The sequence below is a fragment of the Myotis myotis genome, unplaced genomic scaffold, assembly GCF_014108235.1.
Source record: "Myotis myotis isolate mMyoMyo1 unplaced genomic scaffold, mMyoMyo1.p scaffold_m19_p_8, whole genome shotgun sequence".
Lineage (NCBI taxonomy): Eukaryota > Metazoa > Chordata > Mammalia > Chiroptera > Vespertilionidae > Myotis > Myotis myotis.
This window is the reverse complement of record NW_023416390.1, coordinates 31,154,384-31,177,408: the sequence shown is the minus strand read 5'-3', so window position 1 is coordinate 31,177,408 and position 23,025 is coordinate 31,154,384. Positions and strand designations below refer to the sequence as shown.

The following is a 23,025-nucleotide window of genomic DNA, read 5'->3' as shown; positions in this document are numbered from 1 at the left end:
GTAGGGAGCGTGCAGGAGGCAGCCAATCAATTATTCTCTCTCATCATTGATGTTTCTCTCTCCCTTCCTCTCTGGAATCAATGAAAATATATTTTAAAAAATATTGAAGATTTGAATCTGGGTGATGGGTAAAAGAGGTTTCGTTTTTAATTTTCTCTACTTAATGTATGTCTGAAAGTATTCACAATAAAATGTTTTTAAGTTTGCAATAAAGATTCACCTATTTCTCTCTCCATCAACGTGACTGCCTTTATTAACAGCTCTCAGCACCTGCAGACCGGGGGTTTCCCGGCCTGGGGCCAAGGGGGGCCTCCCACTCTCGCGTGCTGACCTTCGGTCTCTCGGGCTCATCAGCAGGGAAATGTGGCCTCGCTCCCTAGCAGCGGGGGGCTGGGCGTGGAGCGCGGGACGGGGGGTGTCGAGCACTCTGCCCGCGTCTACAGGATCCCGACGTCTGGGAATAGGAGGGACCAGTACCCACCGCTCCCAAGAACCGCATACGCGGCACCAAGAAACGTCCGTCCCAAGGCGCAGGCTCCGCAAGCACAGGCCGCGGAGGGGCACTTCACTAGCCGTGCGCCCCCACCCAACCTGCGCCGGTCTCGCACAGAGCGAACCCCTGCTCCCCACCCGCCTTGATCCCCCCCAGCCCCTCCTGCTCCCTACCCCCCTTGCTCCCCCGCCCCCTTGCTCCCCCCTCCTGCTCCCTACCCCCTTGCTCCCCCGCCTCCTTGCTCCCCCCGTCCCCTTGCTCCCCCCCTCCTGCTCCCTACCCCCCTTGCTCCCCCGCCCCTTGCTCCCCCTCCTGCTCCCTACCCCTTGCTCCCCCGCCTCCTTGCTCCCCCCGTCCCCTTGCTCCCCCCCTCCTGCTCCCTACCCCCTTGCTCCCCCCGCCTCTTGCTCCCCCGCCCCCTTGCTCCCCCCGCCCCTCCTGCTCTCCCGCCCGCCTTGCTCCCCCCGTCCCTCTGCTCCCCCCGCCCCGTTGCTCCCTTGCTCCCCCACCCCCCTTGCCCTCCACCCCTCTTGCTCCCCCGCCCCCCTTGCTCCCCACCCTCTTGCTCCTCACTCCGCCCGACCCAGAAACGGAATCTCCACTCTCCCTTCCGGCGACCTGGGCCAGCCCACTCCAGGCCCCGCCCCACGACGTCCGCGATTGGCTCACGGAATGAGCACAAACTCTGGTTGGTTGAAATGGAGTGACGAAGGCACAGTCGTCGACTTTCCAAAGATGAGCTTTCGCCTCAGGCTCGAACTCTAGCTGGTAGCGAAACATCCGCGCCGGGGTCTTCCGTACCAGCGGCCCCCTGGGCATTGTTCGGTTCCTCTGGGCTCGTCTGCCCCCTCACCCGCCACACACCCACCGTGTAACCCACAAAGATAAGGGGCCTCCCTCCGTAAGCACGAACGTCCAGGCCCGTTTTCTGAGGAACGCGCGCAGGGCGCCGCGAGGAGGAGCGTGTGCGCGCCGTCCCGGGCGCATTCGAGGGCGTCCTGCTGCGGGAAGTCTCGTGTGATTAGCGCGGAGGTCTTGCGGTTTGGGGTTCTTGGTGGCGAGGTGAAGAGCGGCGGCGGGTGTTGAGAGTGGTTGATGCAGCGGGAGAGCCGTCGGGACTGAGCGTGGGGAGGGGGCGCTGGGCTTGGGGTGGAGAGATGAGGCCAAACTCCTGGGACAGGCGGGAGCTGGGCACGTGCCTTGGGTGGCCCGCCACGTGGGCCGGGCCTCACAGGTCGTTCCTCGAGGTGGCGAGCAGCCGGGTTTCTTCATTTTTTTAAATCTAGTTAGGTTAAGAGGTGATCTTTAAAGTTGCCCTAATTTAAATTCAGAGGAGAGGGGTGGGATAAGGTGCCATAAATTACCGAAGGCTTTTTAAAGTTTTTTATTTTTTTTATTTTGTTGATTTCAGAGTAAGGGAGAGGGAGAGAGAGAAACATCATTGATGAGAGAGAATCATTGATCAGCTGCTTCCTGCACGTCCCCACTGGGGATCGAGCCTGTAACCCAGGCATGTGCCCTGACCCGGTATCCAGTCCAGGACCATTCAGTCTGCAGGCCAAACCGGCTGGGGCTGGAAGTATCATTTTTAAAACAGGTGTGCTAGCCCTGACCGGTTTGGCTCAGTGGCTAGAGCGTCGGCCTGCGGACTGAAAGGTCCCAGGTTCAATTCCGGTCAGGGGCATGTACCATGGTTGCCGGCACATCCCCAGTAGGGGGCGTGCAGGAGGCAGCTGATTGGTGTGTCGCTCTCATTGATGTTTCTAACTCCCTATCCCTCTCCCTTCCTGTCTGTAAAAAAATCAATAAAATATATTTTAAAATAAATAAAACAGGTATGCTAAATGAAGGCAATAGGAGGAGGGAGTTCGTGTGTTTGAAATTGTTTATTTTATTTTTAATCCTCGCCCGAGGATATTTTTTCATTAATTTTACTTTTTATTTTTTTAAAGGAATAACCTTTCTTTTTTTAATATTTTTTTAATTGATTTCAGAGAGGAAGAGAAAGGGAGAGAGATAGAAACATCAATGATGAGAGAGAATCACCGACTGGCTGCCTCCTGCACGCCCCCCACTGGGGACGGAGCCCGCAACCCGGGCATGTGCCCCTGACCGGAATCGAACCTGGGACCCTTCAGTCCACAGGCCTACACTCTATCCACTTAGCCAAACAAGCCAGGGCTCCATTAATTTTTAAAGAGAGGGAAAGACAGACAGCAATATCGATGTGAGAGAAACACCCATTGGTTGCCTCCTGCATGAGCCCCAACCAGGACCCAAGCCCTGCAACTGAGGTACGTGCCCTTGACCGGAATCGAACCCGGGACCCCTCAATCCGCAGGCCAATATTCTATCCACTGAGCCAAACCAGCAAGGGCTAAAATTGTCTTTTTACCTAAGATTGGTTTACCTTATTTGTAATATTTAACAGAATGAAAAGTGGATTCTGAGAAAGGGAGATGACTGCAGGCAAAATGTGAGTGGCCTGAAATGTGGGAGGTGTAATGTGCTAATGACCGTGTCTGTTGTAGTCTGGTAAAAATCAAGGTGACCCCAAGAAAATGGCTTCTCCTCCAAAGGAGGTAGAAGAAGATAGTGAAGATGAGGAAGTGCCAGATGAAGAAGATGAAAGCAGTGGAGGAGAGGTAATTATGTACAATTTAATGCAGAGTCATGTACAGTCGTGTTGTATGTGTGAAAATACTGGCGAAGGTAAGATTGTATTCCTTCATAGATGCCCTGTTGTAATGGTTGAGTGTTTCACAAGCTCTTCATTGACCTGTCAAAATACCATAAAGGTAAGTATTTGGATGAGCTTGAGAGAAAAGATCTGGAGCCGCCTCCTCATGTGCCCTCCACAGGGCTTAGTGTGATGATGTATTAAATCATTTTTCCAGTTTCAACTTGCTAGCCCCACATGCTAGATGAGGAAACAGCCTGGACAGCTAGCTGTCTTGTATGTGGTGGTGCTGGGCATTGTATTCAGGTCTGGGTTTAGCCTTACCAGATTCCTTTCCTAGCTGCCAAACAGGTCTCTGTTCTTTTTTAAAAAAGATAGATATTTTTATTGATTTCAGAGAGGAAAGGAGAGAGACAGAGATAGAAACATCAGTGATGACAGAGAATCATTGATTGGCTGTCTCCCTTACTCCCCCTACTGGGGATCAAGTCCACAATTGGGGCAGGTGCCCTGACTGGGTATTGAATTGTGACCTCTTGGTTCATAGGTCGACACAACCACTGAGCCACACAACTGGGCAGGTCTCTGTTCTTTGTACAAGTTTTGTAACACTAGTCATTGTGTTATAATGTTGTGGGGTGAGGAACGCCAGCTCCCTTTGTACTGACGATGACACTTAGGTACTCTTGGCTACTATTGCTTACTGTAAAGACAACTACAAGTCTTATTTTAACACATAACTTGATAAAACTGGTGGTCAACAAGAGGTAGCTTTGAGTGTGACTTGAATATAGATAATGTTTTTATCAAGTTAACTGCCCACTCTAATTTGTATTAATTTTGCAAGGACTGTCCAGCCTATTTGATACTCATTTTATCTCTGGTCTTAATACTGAGCTTTCAGTGAACTTTATACCACCTCCCCAAATGATTTAATAACACTTAACAGAGCTCTTAGTTACAGAAATTAATTCATAATCCTTAAAATACCATGTAACATTGGTTATCATTGTCAGAAGAGAAAAAAAGGTGAGGCTTAAAAAAATCTCTCCTAGCCCTAACTGGTTTGGCTTAGTGGATAGAGCATCGACTTGCAGACTTCGATTCTGGTCAAGGACACATGCCCGGATTGTGGGTTTGATCCCCAGTAGGGGGCGTGCAGGAGTCAGCTGATCAATGATATTCTCTCTCTCTCTCTCTCTCTCTCTCTCTCTTTCTCTGAAATCAATAAAAGTATATTTTAAAGAACTAGAGCCACACAGTAGCAGATGGGATCTAGACAGTCTATTTTCAGAGTGCATTTAAGGTGTGCTGCTTCAAAGCTGAAGTGATGCCATAACCGGTTTGGCTCAGTGGATAGAGCGTCGGCCTGCGGACTGAAAGGTCCCAGGTTCGATTCTAGTCAAGGGCATGTACCTTGGTTGTGGGCACATCTCCAGTAGGGAGTGTGCAGGAGGCAGCTGATCGATGTTTCTCTCTCATCGATGTGTCTAACTCTATCTCTCTCCCTTCCTCTGTAAAAAATCAATAAAATATATTTTTTTAAAAAGCTGAATTGATTAGAGTATGAGGTGTAGAAATTAACAGGTGTGGGTCCGGAGGTATTTGAAGGGTTCATTATAATTACACATTTTACCTGAAAATGAGGACCGTGACTGCACAGGTATAGAGAAGGACATGTAACATGACGCTATAGTTTAACATGCTAGCATATATCTAATGCATGTGGTCTTGAACTAGAAGGCAGTGCCAGAATTTAGCGCTCATTTATGAGGGACCAATACTCCCTTTTTGAGTTTGAAAATAGACTCATGTTTGTTTGTTTTTACATATATTTTTGTTGATTTCGGAGAGGAAGGGAGAGGGAGAGAGACATAGAAACATCAATGATGAGACAGAATCATTGATCGGCTTCCTCCTGCATGCCTCCCACTGGGGATTGAGCCCACAGCCCGGGCATATGTCCTGACCTGGAATCAAACCATGACCTCCTGGTTTGTAGGTTGATGCTCAACAACTGAGCCACGCGGCTGAGCGACTCATGTTTGAAATTGTTTATTTTATTTTTAATCCTCGCCCGAGGATATTTTTTCATTAATTTTTATTTTTATTTTTTTAAAGGAATAACCCTTCTTTTTTTAAATTTTTTTTATTTTTATTTTTTTAAATATATTTTATTGATTTTTTACAGAGAGGAAGGGAGAGAGATAGAGAGCTAGAAACATCAACGAGAAACATCGATCAGCTGCCTCCTGCACATCCCCCACTGGGGAAGCGCCCACAACCCAGGCACATGCCCTTGACCGGAATCGAACCTGGGACCCTTCAGTCCGCAGGCCAATGCTCTATCCACTGAGCCAAACCGATTTCGGCAACCCTTCTTTTTTTAATATTTTTTTAATTTAATCTTGAGGTTATCATTCCTCAGAAAAAAGGCAAAAAGGCTACCACAACTCCAGGAAAGAAGGCGATGGTTTCCCCAACAGAAAAGATTGCAGTTGCCACAGCAGGCAAGAAAACAGTTGTCACCCCTGGCAAAGAGGCAACAGCTATGCTGGCTCCTGGCAAAAAGGCAGCAGTTACACCAGCCAAAGCCATAGCAACCCCTGGTAAGAAGGAAGCAGCCACCCCAGACAAGGGAGCAGGGAATGCCAAGAATGCCAAGAAGGAAGATAGTGATGAGGAAGATGATGGCAACAGTGAAGAGGAGGATGAGGTTGAATTTGAGCCAGCAGTGATGAAAGCTACTGCTGCTGCCCCTTTCTTGGATGATGATGATGAAGAAGATGGTAAGGCGTTCTATTGGTAGTTCTTGGGCTCTTCTCTTGTTTGCAAGGTACATTAGGGTGAGATTGTGGAGTGGGTGGGCAACATGCAGACATACTCCTTCCATGACACCATGGGGATTAGATAAAAATCCTCCCAGGGATTTTCCATGCTGGTTGTATACTAGGGTGATAGCCATGAATGATTGCCTGCCCCTGAGAAAATGTTTAACACAGCACATTCTATGAGTAGTTTTCATAATAGGGTTTTGCTTCCAAGTAATCTGTTAATTCTTGATAACTACTAAGCACAGTATTGTATTATGTATTTTTTTTCCCTTTAGATTTATCTGGAACTAATGTTGGTTTGAGGATAATTCTCTTGAGTTTTTGACTAGGTAGCTTCTCTTTCAGACTCTGAAGAAGAACCTATGGAGATTACACCAGCCAAAGGCAAGAAAGCTCCTGTAAAAGCTGTTCTTGTGAAGGCCAAGAGCACAGAAAATGAAGACGAAGAGGAGGATGATGATGAAGGTAATTGAGTTAGATTCTAAAGTGTATTGGTATGAGTTTTATTTATTTTATTTTTTAAAATATATTTTATTGATTTTTTACAGAGAGGAAGGGGGAGGGATAGAGAGTTAGAAACATCGATGAGAGAGAAACATCAATCAGCTGCCTCCTGCACACCTCCTACTGGGAATGTGCCCGCAGTAGGAGTAAGGGTAAGGTCCATGCCCTTGACTGTAATCGAACCTGGGACCTTTTAGTCTACAGGCCAATGCTCTATCCACTGAGCAAACCGGCCAGGGCGGTATGAGTTTTATTTAAAGGAGGTATTTGAATATGTGTCAGGAATTGATTGGGTGGGTTTTCATTTAGATTCTGAAAAAGAAGCTGTGAATTCTCCATGGTCCAGAGGGAGAAAAGCCTTTCCTGTGGGGGTCGAGGAGGACGAGCAGGACAACCACTGTGATGACAAAGGCTATGAGGAAGAGGAGGAGGGTCGGAATGACCCAAATTGGCTATGTTAAATGGTAGCCAGTCTCAACGATTTCTAGTTGTAAGGGAAGTCCTTGGGCAGGGACTGTTGGATTTCTGTTATGAACTTGAAGAACTTTCTAATTAATTTATAAATGCTTTTAAAAGTATTTTGACCAGACCTAATCCATGTGTCTTGTGAAGAATAGACATAACATAGGTATGATATTTGTGGAGAATGTAAGAACTTCCAGTTTACTTACTAGTGGCACAGACAGATCAGTAAAAATACATATTTTGACTTTTGCCCACAGATCCTATTAAAAAAACACCTGATAAACAGAAGAAGAAAATGGCCAAACAGAAGGCTTCCCCTGAAACCAAAAAACAGAAATTAGAAGGTAACTCCTTTGTTGTGTTTTTTTGTTTTGTTTTGTTAATTTTCACCCAAGGATATTTTTCCATTGCTTTTTAGAGAGAGTGGAAGGGAGGGAGGAAGGGGGAGAGAGAGAGAGAGAGAGAAACATCAATGTGAGAGAGACACACTGATTAATTGCCTCCCGCACAAGCCGAGACCAGGGTTGGCGATCGAACCTGCAACCCAGGTACGTGCCTTTGGGAACCAAATCTGAAACCTTCAGGTGTGCTAGCTGATGCTCTAACCACTGAGAACACCGGCCAGGGCTCTTTCCTGTGTTTTAAAATATAAGGGACACATAGAGAATTTTATCTTGGTGAAAACCAAATCTTAAATGATGAGCAAGGATTTTAATTGCAGCCTGGTGTTATAATACGCCAGTCTTTGATGAATTTTCTTTTAGCATCATACTTTTCTGAACTGCTTATTTGACTTGTGTTGTTGTTGTTTTACCTTTTTGTATGGCAGCTGAACCACCTGTAACTTTCAAACTGTTTGTTGGAAACCTGAATTTCAACAAAACTGCTGCTGAACTAAAAACTGGTCTCAGGGAATTTTTTGCTAAAAATGATCTCACAGTTGTTGGTGTCAGAGTCAGCTCGTCCAGGTAAATACCGGTAAATTGAGAATGTTGTTAAGAGTTTATCAGCCCAGCACATACTATCCCTGGAGAATTTAGGAGTCCTAGTCGCTTTCTGTTTCACTGTGGGTTACTAGACTTCCATTTTGTCACATTCTTCTATTACTTGCTCTTCGCCCTTTGGTGGGATTTTACCTCAGTCTCTTGCAGTCGAAATGAGTATTTAAAACCCTTCAGTGGCTTGTTTATTAAACCTACAAGATTAAACTTTGCTACCCAATTTTCCCAACCAAAGCATTAAAATAATCCCAAGATCTTCCAAGTCTTTACAAAAACGTATTTTCATGATTTCCCAACTGTGAGCAATGTTATTTGCCTAGAATTATTTTAGCTAAGCCACAAATTTAGTCACAAAACCCCCAACTTTGGTGGTAAATATAGTTCTGCTTTTTTGCTGAGTTGAATTTCATCTTTTCTCACTTCTTTCTCATCAAAAGCAAATGTCTTAGGTGTAAGCATGTTTTGTACAACTCAGAATTTCTCAGGTAGAAACAAAGGTAATCATACTAGTAACCATTTGCTGGGTGCTCACTGTTCAAGGTGTTGCTCTTAGTTTCTTATTTATATAACTCACTGACTCCATAAGACAGTCCTCAGTGGTGATTATTGCCATTATCCCCATTTCATAGAAGAGGTGACTAAGGCACAGAGAAGTTATGCTGCATGCCCAGTATCACAGCGAGAAAGGGGCAGAGCCAGGACTTGAGCCCAGCACTCTGGCTCCAGAGCCTGTCCCTGGCTCTTCTAGTTTTTGTTAGCTATATTTTGGAATATTGTTGCATTTGCAGTAAATAAGGATTCCTTTTGTATTAAGAAAAAATTCTTACCGTAACAGCCCTTGAGTTTGTTAACAGTTCCACATTAGGAATAGTATTTTTGTTCCAGTAAACAAATGCAGATGGCTGCTTATTAAAAATAAAAGTTCAAAAACTTGTCATTTTAAGCTTCATTTTCTATAGCTTTTGGTTAACTCTGGTCAGTTATTAAACAGAAAACCAGTCCTTGCTCTAGAACAGGGCTTCTCAACCTTGGCATGGTTCACCTTTGTGTGGTGGGCTGTCAAGTTCATTGTAGGCTATTTAGCAGCTTCCCTGCATTCTACCCACAAGATAATAGAAGCACTGCCCCAGTTGTAACAGCTGAAAATGTCCCCAGATATTGCCAAACTCGCCGGTGAGAACCACTATTTTCTGGGGACTCCCTGGCACTGATATTGCCAGTTGGTGGAGCCTTGGTTTGAAATTGTAAATTCGGCAACTGCTTTGTACTTGATACTAATTTCCACTCTCACAACCAGTGTGATGAGCCAACCAGAAGGCTTGTGCCTCTTAATTTAACGTGTGTGTGTGTGTGTGTGTGTGTGTGTTTTCCTTTCTTCTTCCTCTCTGTAGGAGATTTGGTTATGTGAATTTTAAATCTGTTGACGATCAGGAAAAAGCCCTGGAACTCAGTGAGACAAAGGTCCTTGGGTATGAAATTAAACTGAAGAAACCAAAGGGAAAGGAAACAAAAAAAGGTATGCAAATAAGGTAATTTGTTTATAGATACCTAAAGGACTGTGACAGGCAGGAATATCATCTTCTGTCTTATTCCGTGCTCCTCGGTTACCAACAGGTCACCTGCCTCCACATCACCAACTTGATCCACCTTCTCTCATTCCCTGTGCTCTAGCTACCTGGCTCACCTTCTCTGTCACAGTTCTTTACCTTACTCTCTGTCATTTTCTACCTTATCTTCTCTGTCACATGTTGATGTTCACTGCAAGACTCATGCCCTGGCTACCTGCAACCCATCCAGCTTAAAGGTCACTTCCTCAGATCCAGAAACCTTTCCTTTACCCCAGACGAGGCTATATCTTCTCCACTAAATGTTCTCATCTCCCCTTTTACTTTTCCTTCCTGGCACTTAGCACAATTTGTAATTATGGGATTGTTTATATACTGGTTTTTCCCCCACAAGACCACATTCCTATATTTTCACAGCCTGCATGAAGCTTAGGCCCTCACCCAACCTATATGTTCAAATATTTGTTTAGTTCAAATATTTGAAGGAGTATGCATTGTTGTTTCCTCTTTTCAACTCTTGTGAAATATTTTTCTTTCTCTCCGAGAGAACTTTTGGTGCCTATGAGATCTAAATGCAGACTAAAAATATTCTTTTCTATTTATGTAGGTCGAAATGCCAAAACACTTTTGATCAAGAACTTGCCTAGCAAGGTCACTGAGCATGAACTAAAGGAAGTGTTTGAGGATGCTTTTCAAATCAGATTTCTGAGCAATGATGGGATAAGTAAAAGGTATGTTTCGTACTGAAAAGAATACATGTCTACTGGATCCAAACGTGACAATTTCATTCCATTCTCCCAAATCATTGATGCCTGATTTTAGAGAATGAAAGAGTAGTTAAGTAGCCTTGCTATTAGAAGGCATATAATGCACAGCCAGACCCTGGTAGAAAACAATGTTGGTATCATAGAAAAATGGAGACTTGTTCAACCAAATACAAGATTGAAGATTGGAAGAATTCAGCCATAGATTATCTTCATTCCTCTCTCTTCAGGGCTAGCTCCAGTAAAATAACACACTTTGTGACTTGCCTGGGCAGGTACCAAAACAGAACGTTAACTTGGTCTGTTAGAATTATATTGTGAACCCTGGCCAGTTTGCCTCGGTGGTTAGAGTGTTGGTCCTCGGATGGATAGTCGCAGGTTTGATTCCCAGTCGAGGACTTGTACCTGGGTTGCAGGTTTGATCCCAGGTAAAGGTGCATGTGGGAGGCAGCTAGTTGATGTGTCTCTCTCTCTCATCAATGTTTCTCTTTCTCTCCCCCTTCTTTCTCCCTTCCATTCTCTTTCTGAAGATCAAAGGGAAAAATATCGTTGGGTGAGGATTAAAGAAAAATAATTATGTTATGAGCAGTTAATGAAAATTATCACCATGTGTCCAAGCTTTGATAGGGTAAGAGGGTGAATATGGTGAAGTTAGAATGGATGGAATAGAATGTACTTTGAAGGGATTTTCAGTGAGGTGAAAATGGAATATCAGGTTTCCAGACACATTTGAGCTGAATTTGTTGGTGTAGGTGTACACTCAAACAATTTATGCCAGTATATTCTGATGAGCATAATCACTAGAAAAGAATCCTGCAGATTTAGAAAACAAGTCTGAAAGCAAATCCCAAATTGTTCGCAGTGTTTTCTGTGAGGAGATTGGCGGGCACTCTGCATGCTTGTGGTCAGCAACAACAAAGCAGAAATTCCTGCCCAAAGCTATATTAATTCTCTAACTTTAATTAAATTGTAGTTAGATATACTTAAATGTTTAGAATCATTTAAGTTTTATTACAAAGGGGAGCTGAGAGAAGCCCAGAAATCCATGACCATATGAAATAAAGCATAGTGCCCAAGTCAGAAATGAGTGTGGTGCGTTCTCTTCAAGAATATTCTTACTGCCCTGACTGGTGTGGCTCAGTTGGTTGAATGTTCTCTATGCACCAGGAAGGAGATTGTCGGCTCAATTCCCAGTCAGGGCACATGCCCAGGTTGCAGGCTCAATCCCCAGTAGGGGGTGTGCAGGAGGCAGCTGATCAGTGTTTCTCTCTCATCGATGTTTCTATCTCTCTTTCCCTTCCTATCTCTCTAAAAGTCAATAAAAAAAACCATAATGGGAGAAAGAAAGAGAGAGAGAGAAAGAAAGAAAGAAAGAAAAAATAATAATGGGGGACACATCATAAACAAAAGTAATTCAAAATGGATTTAATATCTAAAGGTAAGAGTTAAAACTTAGGGAAAAAAACCACAAGAGTAAATCTTTGTGATACTAGGTAAAGATATTATTGTACAGACAATAAAACTGAAGATTGAGATGTTAGGCTTTATCAAAATTAAAAACATTTGTACTTCAAAGGACACTATCCAAAAAGTCAAAAGAAACCACACACTGGGAGAAAATATTGCAAATCATGTATCTGATAGGGAACTTGTATTCAGAACATATAAAGAACTCATACAACTCAAACTAAAAGACAACCCAATTGCCGAAACTGGTTTGGCTCAGTGGATAGAGCGTCTGCCTGCGGACTGAAGGGTCCCAGGTTCGATTCCGGTCAAGGGCATGTACCTGGGTTGCGGGCATATCCCCAGTGGGATATGTGCAGGAGGCAGCTAATCGATGTTTTTCTCTCATCAATGTTTCTAACTTTCTATCTCTCTCCCTTCCTCTCTGTAAAAAATCAATAAAATATATTAAAAAAAAAAAAAAAAAAAAAGACAACCCAATTGCCCTAGCCAGTTTGGCTCAGTGAATAGAGCATTGGCCTGCGGACTGAAGGGTCCCGGGTTCTATTCTGGTCAAGGGCATGTACCTTGGTTGCAGGCTTGATCCCCAGTAGAGGGCGTGCAGAAGGCAGCTGATTGATTTTTTTCTCTCTTTGAAGTTTCTAACTATCCCTCTCCCTTCCTTTCTGTAAAATAAATTTAAAAAAAAAGAAAAGAAAACCCAATTAAAAAGGATTTGAATGGACATTTCTCCAAATAAGATATACAAATGGCCAATAAGCACATGAAAAGATGTTCAACATTAGTCATTAAGGAAATGCAAATCAAAACCATGATGTGCTACCACTTCAACCCACTAGAATGCCTATGATAAAAAAGGCAGACATTAACAAGTTTGGGCAAGGAGGGAGGTGGAGAAATTGGAGTCCTCAAACATTGCTGGTGGGAATGCAAAATAGAGCAGTTGTTTTGGAAAACAGTTTTGCAGTTTCTCAAAATGTTAAACATACAGTTGCCATATGGTTTGGCAATCCTATTAGGTATCTACCCAAAAGAAATAAAAACTTGTAACTACACATTTCTATGAATGTTTGTATCAGATTTATTTATACTAGCTAAAAAGTGTAAATAACCCAGAGTGTACGACAGCTGATGAACAGATAAACAAAATGTGGTACTTTCATACAGTGGAATATTATTCAGTCATAAAAAGGGATGAAATACTGACACATGCTATGACAACATGGATGAAACTCAAAAACATTAGGCTAAGTGAAAGAAGCCAGACACAGAAGATTGCATATTTGTATAATCCTATTGATATGAAATGTCCAAAATAGGCATATCTATGGAAAACATTGTAGTGGTTGCCTGCAGCTGGGGGAAGGGAATGAAGGGGGTGGGAGGGGGGCGGGGAACGAAGAATGACTGCTGAGGGATACCTTTGGGGATGATGAAAATGTTCTAAAATTAGATTATGGTGATGACTGTATAATTCTGTAAATATGCTAGAAACCATTGCATACTTTACATGGGTGAATTAAATAGAGTATGTGGCCCTGCTGGTGTGGCTCAGTGGTTGAGTGTCGACTTATGAACCAGGTGGTCACGGTTCAATTCCCAGTCCTGGGTTTCAGGCTTGACCCCCAGTAGGGGGTGTGCAGGAGGCAGCCAATCAGTGATTCTCATCATTGATATTTCTGTCTCTCCCTCTCCCTTCCTCTCTGAAATCAATAAAATATATATAATAAAAAAAATAGAGTATGTGTATATTTGCTTTTATATGTACAGTTTATTATCTAAGGATAAAAATTGAGTGGCAGGAAGACTTCATGGTATCTATCTTTTTGCATTTTGAATCTTGTATATGTATTACCGATTAAAAAGACAGATAAATACAAATACTAAATGCTGACAGTTCTCTCTCCCCACCCCATCCCCACAACTGCAGAATTGCCTATATTGACTTCAAGTCACAAGCTGATGCAGAGAGAACCTTGGAAGAGAAGCAAGGGACAGAAATTGGAGGGCTTGCCATAGTTCTGGAGCATGTTGGAGAGAAAAATCAAGGCCAAGAAGAGAGGGCCAGGAAGAGCAGAAGTTGGAGAGGTAAGCATGCTAAAGCTCTGTAGATGGAGGCTTACGAGGGATGTCAGTTAGGTTAGGGGCACTTGGCACTTTTAAATACAATTTTCTCCCTGTGTCAAAAACATGTAAGTCATCCTCATAATTATATCAAGCTAATGAGCATTTTCCTAGTTAACTGTAACCTTGTCTGGAAAAGAAATGGCACTTTGAGCCCTGGCCGGTGTGGCTCTTTTGGTTGAGCATCATCAAATGCACTGAGAGGTCCCCAGTTCGATTCCCCGTCAGGGCACATGCCTGGGTTTCTGGCTTGATCTCCAGTTGCGGTCATGTAAGAGGCAGCCAATCTATGTTTCTCTCTCTCTCTCTCCATTCCTTTTTAAAAATTCAATAAAAACATATTAAAGAGAAATGGGGACTTTGGGATACATCAGTTTGGTTTCCCTTTTTGGGTACCCTTAGGCTTCTGTTTGAACAACCTCTTAAACTTGTGGTTTTAGAATTCGATATTTAGTTCTCTTCAGACATTTAATTATTTTTAAAAAGAGTTGTTAAAAAAAAAAAAAAAAAAAAAAAAGAAGAGTTGTTGTCAGGTTTAAATCAGAAACCCCAAGCCAGTGCCCCTAATCTGATGGGTAAGCATGGGGGTTTATACAGTGTTTATAGGAAAAAGCAATACAATTTTTTTTTTTTAAATATATTTTATTGATTTTTTACAGAGAGGAAGGGAGAGAGAGATAGAGAGTTAGAAACATTGATGGGAGAGAAGCATCGATCAGCCGCTTCCTGCACACCTCCTACTGGGGATGTGCCCGCAACCCAGGTACATGCCCTTGACCGGAATCGAACCTGGGACCTTTCAGTCCGCAGGCCGACGCTCTATCCACTGAGCCAAACCGGTTTCGGCAGCAATACAATTTTTTATGAATGTTTTTTTTTTTAAATCAAGACATTTTACATAAAAATTGGGATTCCCAGCTTCTTTTGCTACATCAGGAAATCTGGCCACCCTGTGGCTGGAGCCCTACATGCCTGAGGTCCTACCTGTCTGCAGCCACCTGGAGAGAAGCAGCCGTTTTCTCTTAATGGTGGCATTTGATGTTTGTGCAGCCTCCACCATTCTCTAAGTCAGGGGTCCTCAAACTACGCCCACGGGCCACATGCAAATACAAATATTGTATTTGTTTTTTTACTTCAAAATAAGATATGTGCAGTGTGCATAGGAATTAGTTCATAGTTTTTTTTTTAAACTATAGTCTGGCCCTCCAACGGTCTGAGGGACAGTGAACTGGCCCCCTGTTTAAAAAGTTTGAGGACTGCCCTAACCGGTTTGGCTCAGTGGATAGAGCATCAGCCTGCGGACTGAAGGGTCCCAGGTTCGATTCTGGTCAAGGGCATGTACCTTGGTTGCAGGCACATCCCCAGTAGGAGGTGTGCAGGAGGCAGCTGATCGATGTTTCTCTCTCATAAATGTTTCTAACTCTCTATCCCTCTCCCCTCCTCTCTGTAAAAAATCAATAAAATATATTTTAAAAAGTTTGAGGACCCCTGCTCTAAGTTCTCCCTAACTCCGAACAAGTGAACAAGCACACTTACACTTTGAAAAAATAGTTAATACTTTTTCTTCCAAAGTAGTACTTTCTTCCCTATTAGTAAAGATGACATTTTAACATTTCTTATGCATTTATCTCTTTCAAAAAATAGGAAAACAAAAGATAGAACAAGAAAGCCACACATTTCAAGAAAAATGGGAGAGAGCTTATTTCTTTGTGGAGGTAAAGAATGTTCCTATGTGTTTAATATGCAAAGAGAGTCTGTCTGTGTCGAAAGAATATAACCTAAGATGCCATTATGAGACAAACCACAGTAGGAACCTTGTTGGATATACAGAAAAGATGCGTGATAAAAAACTCAATGAACTGAAAAAAAGGTTGAAACTTGAACATGATTTGCTTTTGAATGTGAATAAAATAACTGATGCTGCAATGAAATGTAGTTACGTGTTACGTGAGAAAATTGCCCGGGCATCAAAACCCCTTACAGATGGTGCGTTTATAAAGGAATGTCTACTGAGTGCTGCAGAAATTTTGTGCCCTGAACAGAGACAAGTGTTTGCCAACATAAATCTCACTGGTAATATTGCTGAGCAGCATGTTGCCAATGTGACTGACAACTTACAGAACACCTTGCAAGAAAAAGTTAAATCATTTGTGGCTTTCTCTATTGCAGCTCATGAAAGCACTTATATAAATAACGCCCCCCAGTTAGCTGTATTTATTCGCGGTGTTGATGAAACTTTTGATGTGACTGAGGAACTTTTGGACATGGTACCCCTGACGGGCACAACATCGGGAAATGACTTATTTTTATGTGTTGAGAAAAGTCTTAGAAAATTTGATGTAGACTGGTCAAAATTAGTAAGTGTTAGCACAGATGGTAATTCTGCAACGGTTGGTGTGAAGCAACTTGTTACAAAACTTAAGTCTAAAGTGTCAGGGCTTTGCAAAGACACAGAACTTAAATCTGTGCATGGCCTCTTTCTCCAAGAATCCCTTTGTGCTAAAAAGTTACAAATGGATCATGTCATGGACATAGTAATTTACACCATAACGTGGCTGCATTCCCATGGCTCGACCCACAGGAAGTTTAGTGCTTTGTTCAGTGAGTTAGACACACAGTATGGACACCTGACCTACATGGAACTGAAGTGGCTGAGCCGTGGAATGGTCCTAAGGCAGTTTTTTGAACTGTTGGAAGAAATTGACATTTTCATGTCTTCTAAAGGAAAATCTGTGCCTCAGCTTCGTAACAAAGATTGGGTCAAAGACCTAGCCTTTTTGGTTGACATTATGACTTATGTAAACATGTTGGATGTTGCTCTGCAAGGGCATTCGCAGATGGTTACACAAATGTACCATGCAGTTCGCTCTTTCCTAGCAAAATTGTGTCTTTGGGAAACTCATTTGGCAAGAAACAATCTGGCCCACTTCCCGACGCTGAGACTAGTTTCTGAGAATGAAAGTGATGGACTGAACTACATTCCCAAAATTAAAGAGTTGAAGACTGAATTTCAAAAAAGGTTCTCTGATTTCAAACTTTATGAAAACGAACTTATACTGTTCAGCTCACCTTTCTCAATTAATATTAATAATGTGAATGAAGAGCTACAAATGGAGGTTATTGAATTGCAGCACAACACTATATTGAAAACTAAATATGATGATGTTGGAATCCCAGAATTCTTCAAATATCTTGGGAACAGTTACCCTAAATATAAAAATCATTGTGCAAAGATTCTGTCCATGTTTGGAAGTACATATATTTGTGAGCAACTATTTTCTGTTATGACACAAAATAATACTATTGCTCCCAGTTAAAGGATTCAGAGATGAATTTGCTCCTGCATATTGCTACGAGAGGTCCCCAACCTGATATTGACTGATGGGCATTAGTGAGTAACATCCCATTTTAGATTTCAAATCTGAGGAGTAACAAATTTAAAAACTCTGAATAATTATTTCTATTTCCAAATTACATTTTTCTAATGTCAACTTAAAGCACAATCTCTGGCATCATTTGTTTGTACCTTATAACATAAAATAAAGTTTGATTATACCCTGGCAGTTTATTTCTCCTATGCTTTGCCTTTCTGGTCCCTAGAATTATACAAGTATATAAACCTCTGCCCTAAAAGTAGCCCTATATTTTCCTAAAGGCACTCATGAGCCAAGGATGTGAACCAGAGAGTCAGCTGGAGAGAATGAATGTTCAGATGCCTAGAGCATTCCTATCCCCAAGGACCACAGACCTGCGGCTGCAATCATGGGGCTCAGGCCAGACTAACCCCCTTCTACGGACCAAGCTGGTGTGGTATAGCCAATGGGCTTCTTAATTGATGCTTCCATTTTGGATTTGCGCACTTCTAAAATTTCAATATTATTGGTCAGCTTACAGTCGGTTGTGGCTGGTCCAGGAGTCATTCTGCTTCCTACAGGCAGGGATGGACATGCCCTTGCATTGGGGCCTGAAGGGATGCAGAATGGATGTTGATGTGTGTAAGAGCTTATGAGCATTTTTCCAGGGAGAAGGCCCATAACTGCAATTGGGACTTGACTGCTCATTGCTGCAGAAACTACTTAAGCAATTAGTTTAATTATAGCAGTCATATATATACATTATGTATGTATGTATGTATATTATTTACATTTAGAGAATATAAGGAAATAAAGGGAAATCCCTACAATCTCATCAACCAGAGGTAAGCCCTATAAATATTTAGGCATGTTTTCTTTTAGTTTTCTATGCATTATTTTATATGGCGGAGTATACAGTGGAACCTCATTTCTTGAACATAATTCTTCCCAGAAGGCTGTTCGAGAAGTGATTTGTTCTAAAACCAAATCAGTTTTTCCCCACTAGGAATAATGTAAATTGAATTAGTTGTTCCAGATTCCCAAATGATTTCCTGGATGTTTTGTTGTTGTTTTGTTATTCCTCACCTGAAGATATTTTTCCCATTGATTTTTAGAGAGAGTGGAAGAGGGGGAGAGAGAGAGAAACATCAATGTAAGAGAGAGACATTGATTGGTTGCCTCCCACACAAGCCCCCAACTGAGGTACGTGCCCTTGACTGGAATCAAACCAGACCCTTCAGTCCACAGGCCTACGCTCTATCCACTGAGCCAAACCTTTCTTATATACAGTACATGTATAGTGCACTGTTTAATCTATAAATAAATACTTTTCTTAAATTTATGGAAACAACCCCAACTAATCTTGAATGAATTTTTCATATATCTCTGCCTTAGGAATGCTATCACCAGCTAACTGCTTTTCCTTTATCCAATCAACAACAGTTTTTCTACCTATTCAATTACCTGTGATTGTTGTTTTGGGATCACTTTCACACCCTTTAGCAACATTTGCATTCTTGATAGTCTATGTTTTAAATTGTGCTAAACAAAAGCATTCTCTCCTTTGTTTGCTGCCTGATAGATGCTTTTTGTCATGCTGAGGTATCAGCATGAAAGGGTTGTCAGGTCAAAAACTGAAGTTTTGGTCTACAACTGAGACATTTTTTCTGTGAACAACTTGGTCAAGAACCGTATTGTTCAAGATGAGAGATGTTCGGGAACCGAGGTGTTAATTTTTTTTAATCTCTGGCCAGTATGGCTTAATTGTTTGGAGTGTTGTCTGTGCACTGGAAGGTTGCCAGTTTGATTCCCAATCAGGGCATATACAGGAAGCAACCAATTGATTTGTGTCTCTCACATCGATGTTTCTATCCTTCCCTTTGTCCCTCTCTAGAAATTTAATTTAAAAAAAAACACATCTGCCCTAGCTGGTTTGGCTCAGTGGATAGAGCGTCAGCCTGCGGACTGAAGGGTCCCAGGTTCGATTCCAGTCAAGGGCATGTACCTTGGCTGCGGGCACATCCCCAGTAGGGGATGTGCAGGAGGCAGCTGATCGGTGTTTCTCCCTCATCGATGTTTCTAACACTCTATCCCTCTCCCTTCCTCTCTGTAAAAAATCAATAAAATATATTTTAAAAAAACACCACATCAGTAAACTCAAAACTGCTTCATAAAAAATAATTTTTTAGCCCTAACCAGTTTGGCTCAGTGGATAGAGCGTCGGTCTGCAGACTGAAGGGTCCCAGGTTCAATTCTGGTCAAGGGCATGTACCTTGGTTGCGGGCACATCCCCAGTAGGGAGTGTGCAGGAGGCAGCTGATTGATGTTTCTCTCTCATCGATGTTTCTAACTATCCCTCTCCCTTCCTCTCTGTAAAAAATCAATAAGATATATTTAAAAAATAATAATTTTTTAGCCCTGGCCTGGTAGCTCAGTTGGTTGGAGTGTCATCCTGATGCACCAGGGTTGCAGGGTTTGGTCTGGGTTCGGGCACATGCAGGAGTCAGCCAGTGAATGCATGGATGGGTAAAGCAACAGGTCAATGTTTTTCTCTTTCTCTCTAAAATAAATTTTTTATTTTTAAAGTATAGTTGATTACAACATTATTTTAGTTTCAGGTGTACCACCCAGTGATTAGACATTTATATAACTCACAGTAATCACCCTAATAAATCTAATATCCATCTGAACCATACGTATTTATTACAATATTATTGGCTACATTCCCTATGCTGTACTTCAAAGATTTTTAAAAAATTAATATTTAGAGAAATGAAAGGAGAGAAAGAAACATCAATTGGTTGCCTCCCACACACGCCCAGACCGGAGATTGAACCCACCACCTTTCAGTGTATGGGATGACACTCCAACCAGCTGAGCCACACTGACCAGGACCCTGTGCTATACTTTCAATCTCTGACTATTCTGTAGGTACCAATTTATATTATTTATTATTTTTTAAATTTAAACTTTTTTAAACATATATTTTATTGATTTTTTTACAGAGAGGAAGGGCAAGGGATAGAGTTAGAAACATCAATCAGCTGCCTCTTGCACACCCCCTACTGGGGATGTGCCCACAACCAAGGTACATGCCCTTGACAGGAATCAAACCTGGGACCCTTCAGTCTGCAGGCTGACACTCTATCCACTGATCCAAACCGGTTAGGGCTTAAATTTAAACTTCTTAATCCCTTCACCTTTTTCACCCATCCCCTGAAAACCCTCCCCTCTGGCAACTGTCAAAAATGTATCTATGAGTCTGTTTCTGTTCTGCTTGTTAATTTCATTTTCTAGATTCCACATTACTGAAATCATCTAGCATTTGTCTTTCTGAGTGATTTTCTTCAAGGGCTGAGTTTATTTGATTCTGCCAGTCAGGGTGAGTTCTCTTGGCTTCACAGGAGCCACAGGGTTGATTTCCAGGGGTGAGATCCCCCTTTCATCCTGCCAGGGTCTGAGAAGGCCAGAGAAACCCTGCTGTCCCGGGAAGGAGCGACAGATCATGTCTGATGACGCCTCCCAGCAGAGGCCCTGGAACCACTAAGGAGCACGAAGAAGCTCCGCTGGATCAGCCCCACTGAGCAGAGAGAAAGATGGGGGAGAGGGAGGCGGGGGAGGGGTGGGGAGGGAGGGACTGGTGCTGTGAGGGCTCTGATTCTAAATACATGGCTCCTGTCTTGGCCTGGCCCACACTGCTGCCTGAAAGGCTTCCATTCCCTTGTTCCCTTGTCCATGAGATCCCTTATTCTCCCCTACAAGTTAAGTCTGCCGCTCCTCATTCTCATTCGGTGACTTCACCTTCGAACTAAACGCTGCTTGAGAAGAACCCTTTCACCCTCCCTCCCTGTTTGCATTTACACACTCACCTGGGGTTGCACACCTCCAGCCTCCTCCCTTCCTGTCCTAAGGTACCTTCTTCCCGCGCTTGGCAGGTCCCTGCCCTGTGCTTACCTCTCCCCTGGTCTTCAGGGCTTTCCTCCATCCTCTATCTCCCTGTACTTTGGGGATTTTTGTTTGTACTGGCTCCTTCCACCAATATCTGAACATGCCCCCGTCTCTGGCATACTCCTTTTTATTTCCTAATTAAAACCAAAATTTTAAGTTAGGAAACACATTCACATCATTCATAATTCAGCAGGTACATATCGATAGGTCTCCTACCCCTCCCCTGGCCCTCAGTTCCTCTGTATGGAAGTAACCAGTATGACTGGTTTCTTTTATCCCTCCACTGTTGTGCATGAACAAGGAATTACGTTTACATTATTTTTCCCACCTATTTTTTTACACATAAAACAGGTTATACACATTCCCCTGTACTTTGCTTTTTTTCATTTAAAGCTATCTTGGAGATCATTCCATATGAATAACAAAGAGCTGCTTCCTCAGTTTTACAGCTGTAATGTATACCAGACAAAAAAATTTATTTCACCAGTGTCTCAAGTTAACTAGCTCCTCAGACAGATGGGCCCACAGTTGTAGTGGCTCAACAGAGTAAAAGTGTGTTTCTCATTCATGCCACAGTTCAGAGCAGTGTTGAAACCGGACACAATGGTTCCGAGGCTGCCTGTCACTGCTCGAGCCAAATTAGGCAGGAGACAGAGTTGAATCATTTATGAGTGTTTATTTCAATACTGCTGGCAAGAAAATGAAAAAATAAATCAATATTAATGGCTGTATGGGGAGAGCAGTTGGTCACCCTGGAAATTCTGCTCTGACCCCTCTCATCAGTTGGCTGATTATATACGAATGAGGGAGAACATAACTACATGTAGCTTTGAGCTGCATGTGTAACATGGAACAGAGAGCGTAGGGCCTGCAGTCCAGCCTTCAGGAGTTCAAAGTCCGATAACAAGGTGGCTAATCTATGATGTTGTTACAAACAGCTCAGCCTGTTCCTGGGACTGGAGGATGGTTAGCATTCCTGAGGCAAACGTCAGGGTCCGGGCACAGCGACCAAATCAAAGCACATCTTGTCCTTGATCTGTTCTCAAAATGTATTTCTTTTCTCGCCGAAACCGGTTTGGCTCAGTGGATAGAGCGTCAGCCTGCGGACTGAAAGGTCCCAGGTTCGATCCCGGTTAAGGGCATGTACCTGGGTTGCAGGCACATCCCCAGTAGGAGATGTGCAGGAGGCAGCTGATCGATGTTTCTCTCTCATCGATGTTTCTAACTCTCTATCTCTCTCCCTTCCTCTCTGTAAAAAATCAATAAAATATATTTAAAAAAAAAAAATGTATTTCTTTTCTGAGCAATGGGCCCAGCAAGGATAAGACATCTTATCCTTGTTTCATCCTCTCGCTTCCCAGGGTCTGTAAGAAAACTTATCTATTGTTAGCAAGGTGAATAATGATTAAACTGTGGCTCTATTTTTTTAAAATATATTTTTATTGATTTCAGAGAGGGAGAGAGCAATAGAAACATCAATGATGAGAGAGAATCATTGACGGGCTTCCTCCTGCACACCCCCTACTGGGGATTGAGGCTGCAACCTGGGCATATGCCCTTGACTGGAATCAAACCCGGCCCCTTCAGACCGCAGGCTGATGCTCCATCCACTGTGCCAAACCGGCTATGTGCCCTTCCCTACTATCAGTGTTGCCAGTCTGGTGGCCATCCATGTGATCATGTAGGGACCCAGACTTCCTCCCTTATGTGCCTCTATCCTGTTTTGGGTCATTGACAATCTCCTTATCCAGAGAGTGGACAGGAAAGAACAAGTAGGATCCAATATTCAGCCCAGAATGACCTGGACTTTTGAAGGGCCACTACTTT

The 23,025-nt window shown here is 42.9% G+C and overlaps 1 protein-coding gene across 1 annotated transcript; it reads left to right on the top strand.

Annotated features, from left to right (window-relative positions):
* The first annotated feature begins 1,218 nt into the window (after window positions 1-1,218).
* LOC118661948 (general transcription factor II-I repeat domain-containing protein 2-like) lies at window positions 1,219-17,454 on the top strand. The gene is made up of 10 exons (XM_036320501.1): window positions 1,219-1,555; window positions 3,025-3,138; window positions 5,587-5,962; window positions 6,353-6,472; window positions 7,234-7,320; window positions 7,806-7,944; window positions 9,369-9,493; window positions 10,150-10,273; window positions 13,704-13,861; window positions 15,542-17,454. Exons 2-10 carry the CDS (start codon window positions 3,055-3,057, stop codon window positions 17,212-17,214), a joined length of 2,886 nt encoding a protein of 961 aa, XP_036176394.1. The 5' UTR covers window positions 1,219-1,555; window positions 3,025-3,054; the 3' UTR covers window positions 17,215-17,454.
* The last annotated feature ends 5,571 nt before the right edge of the window (window positions 17,455-23,025 follow it).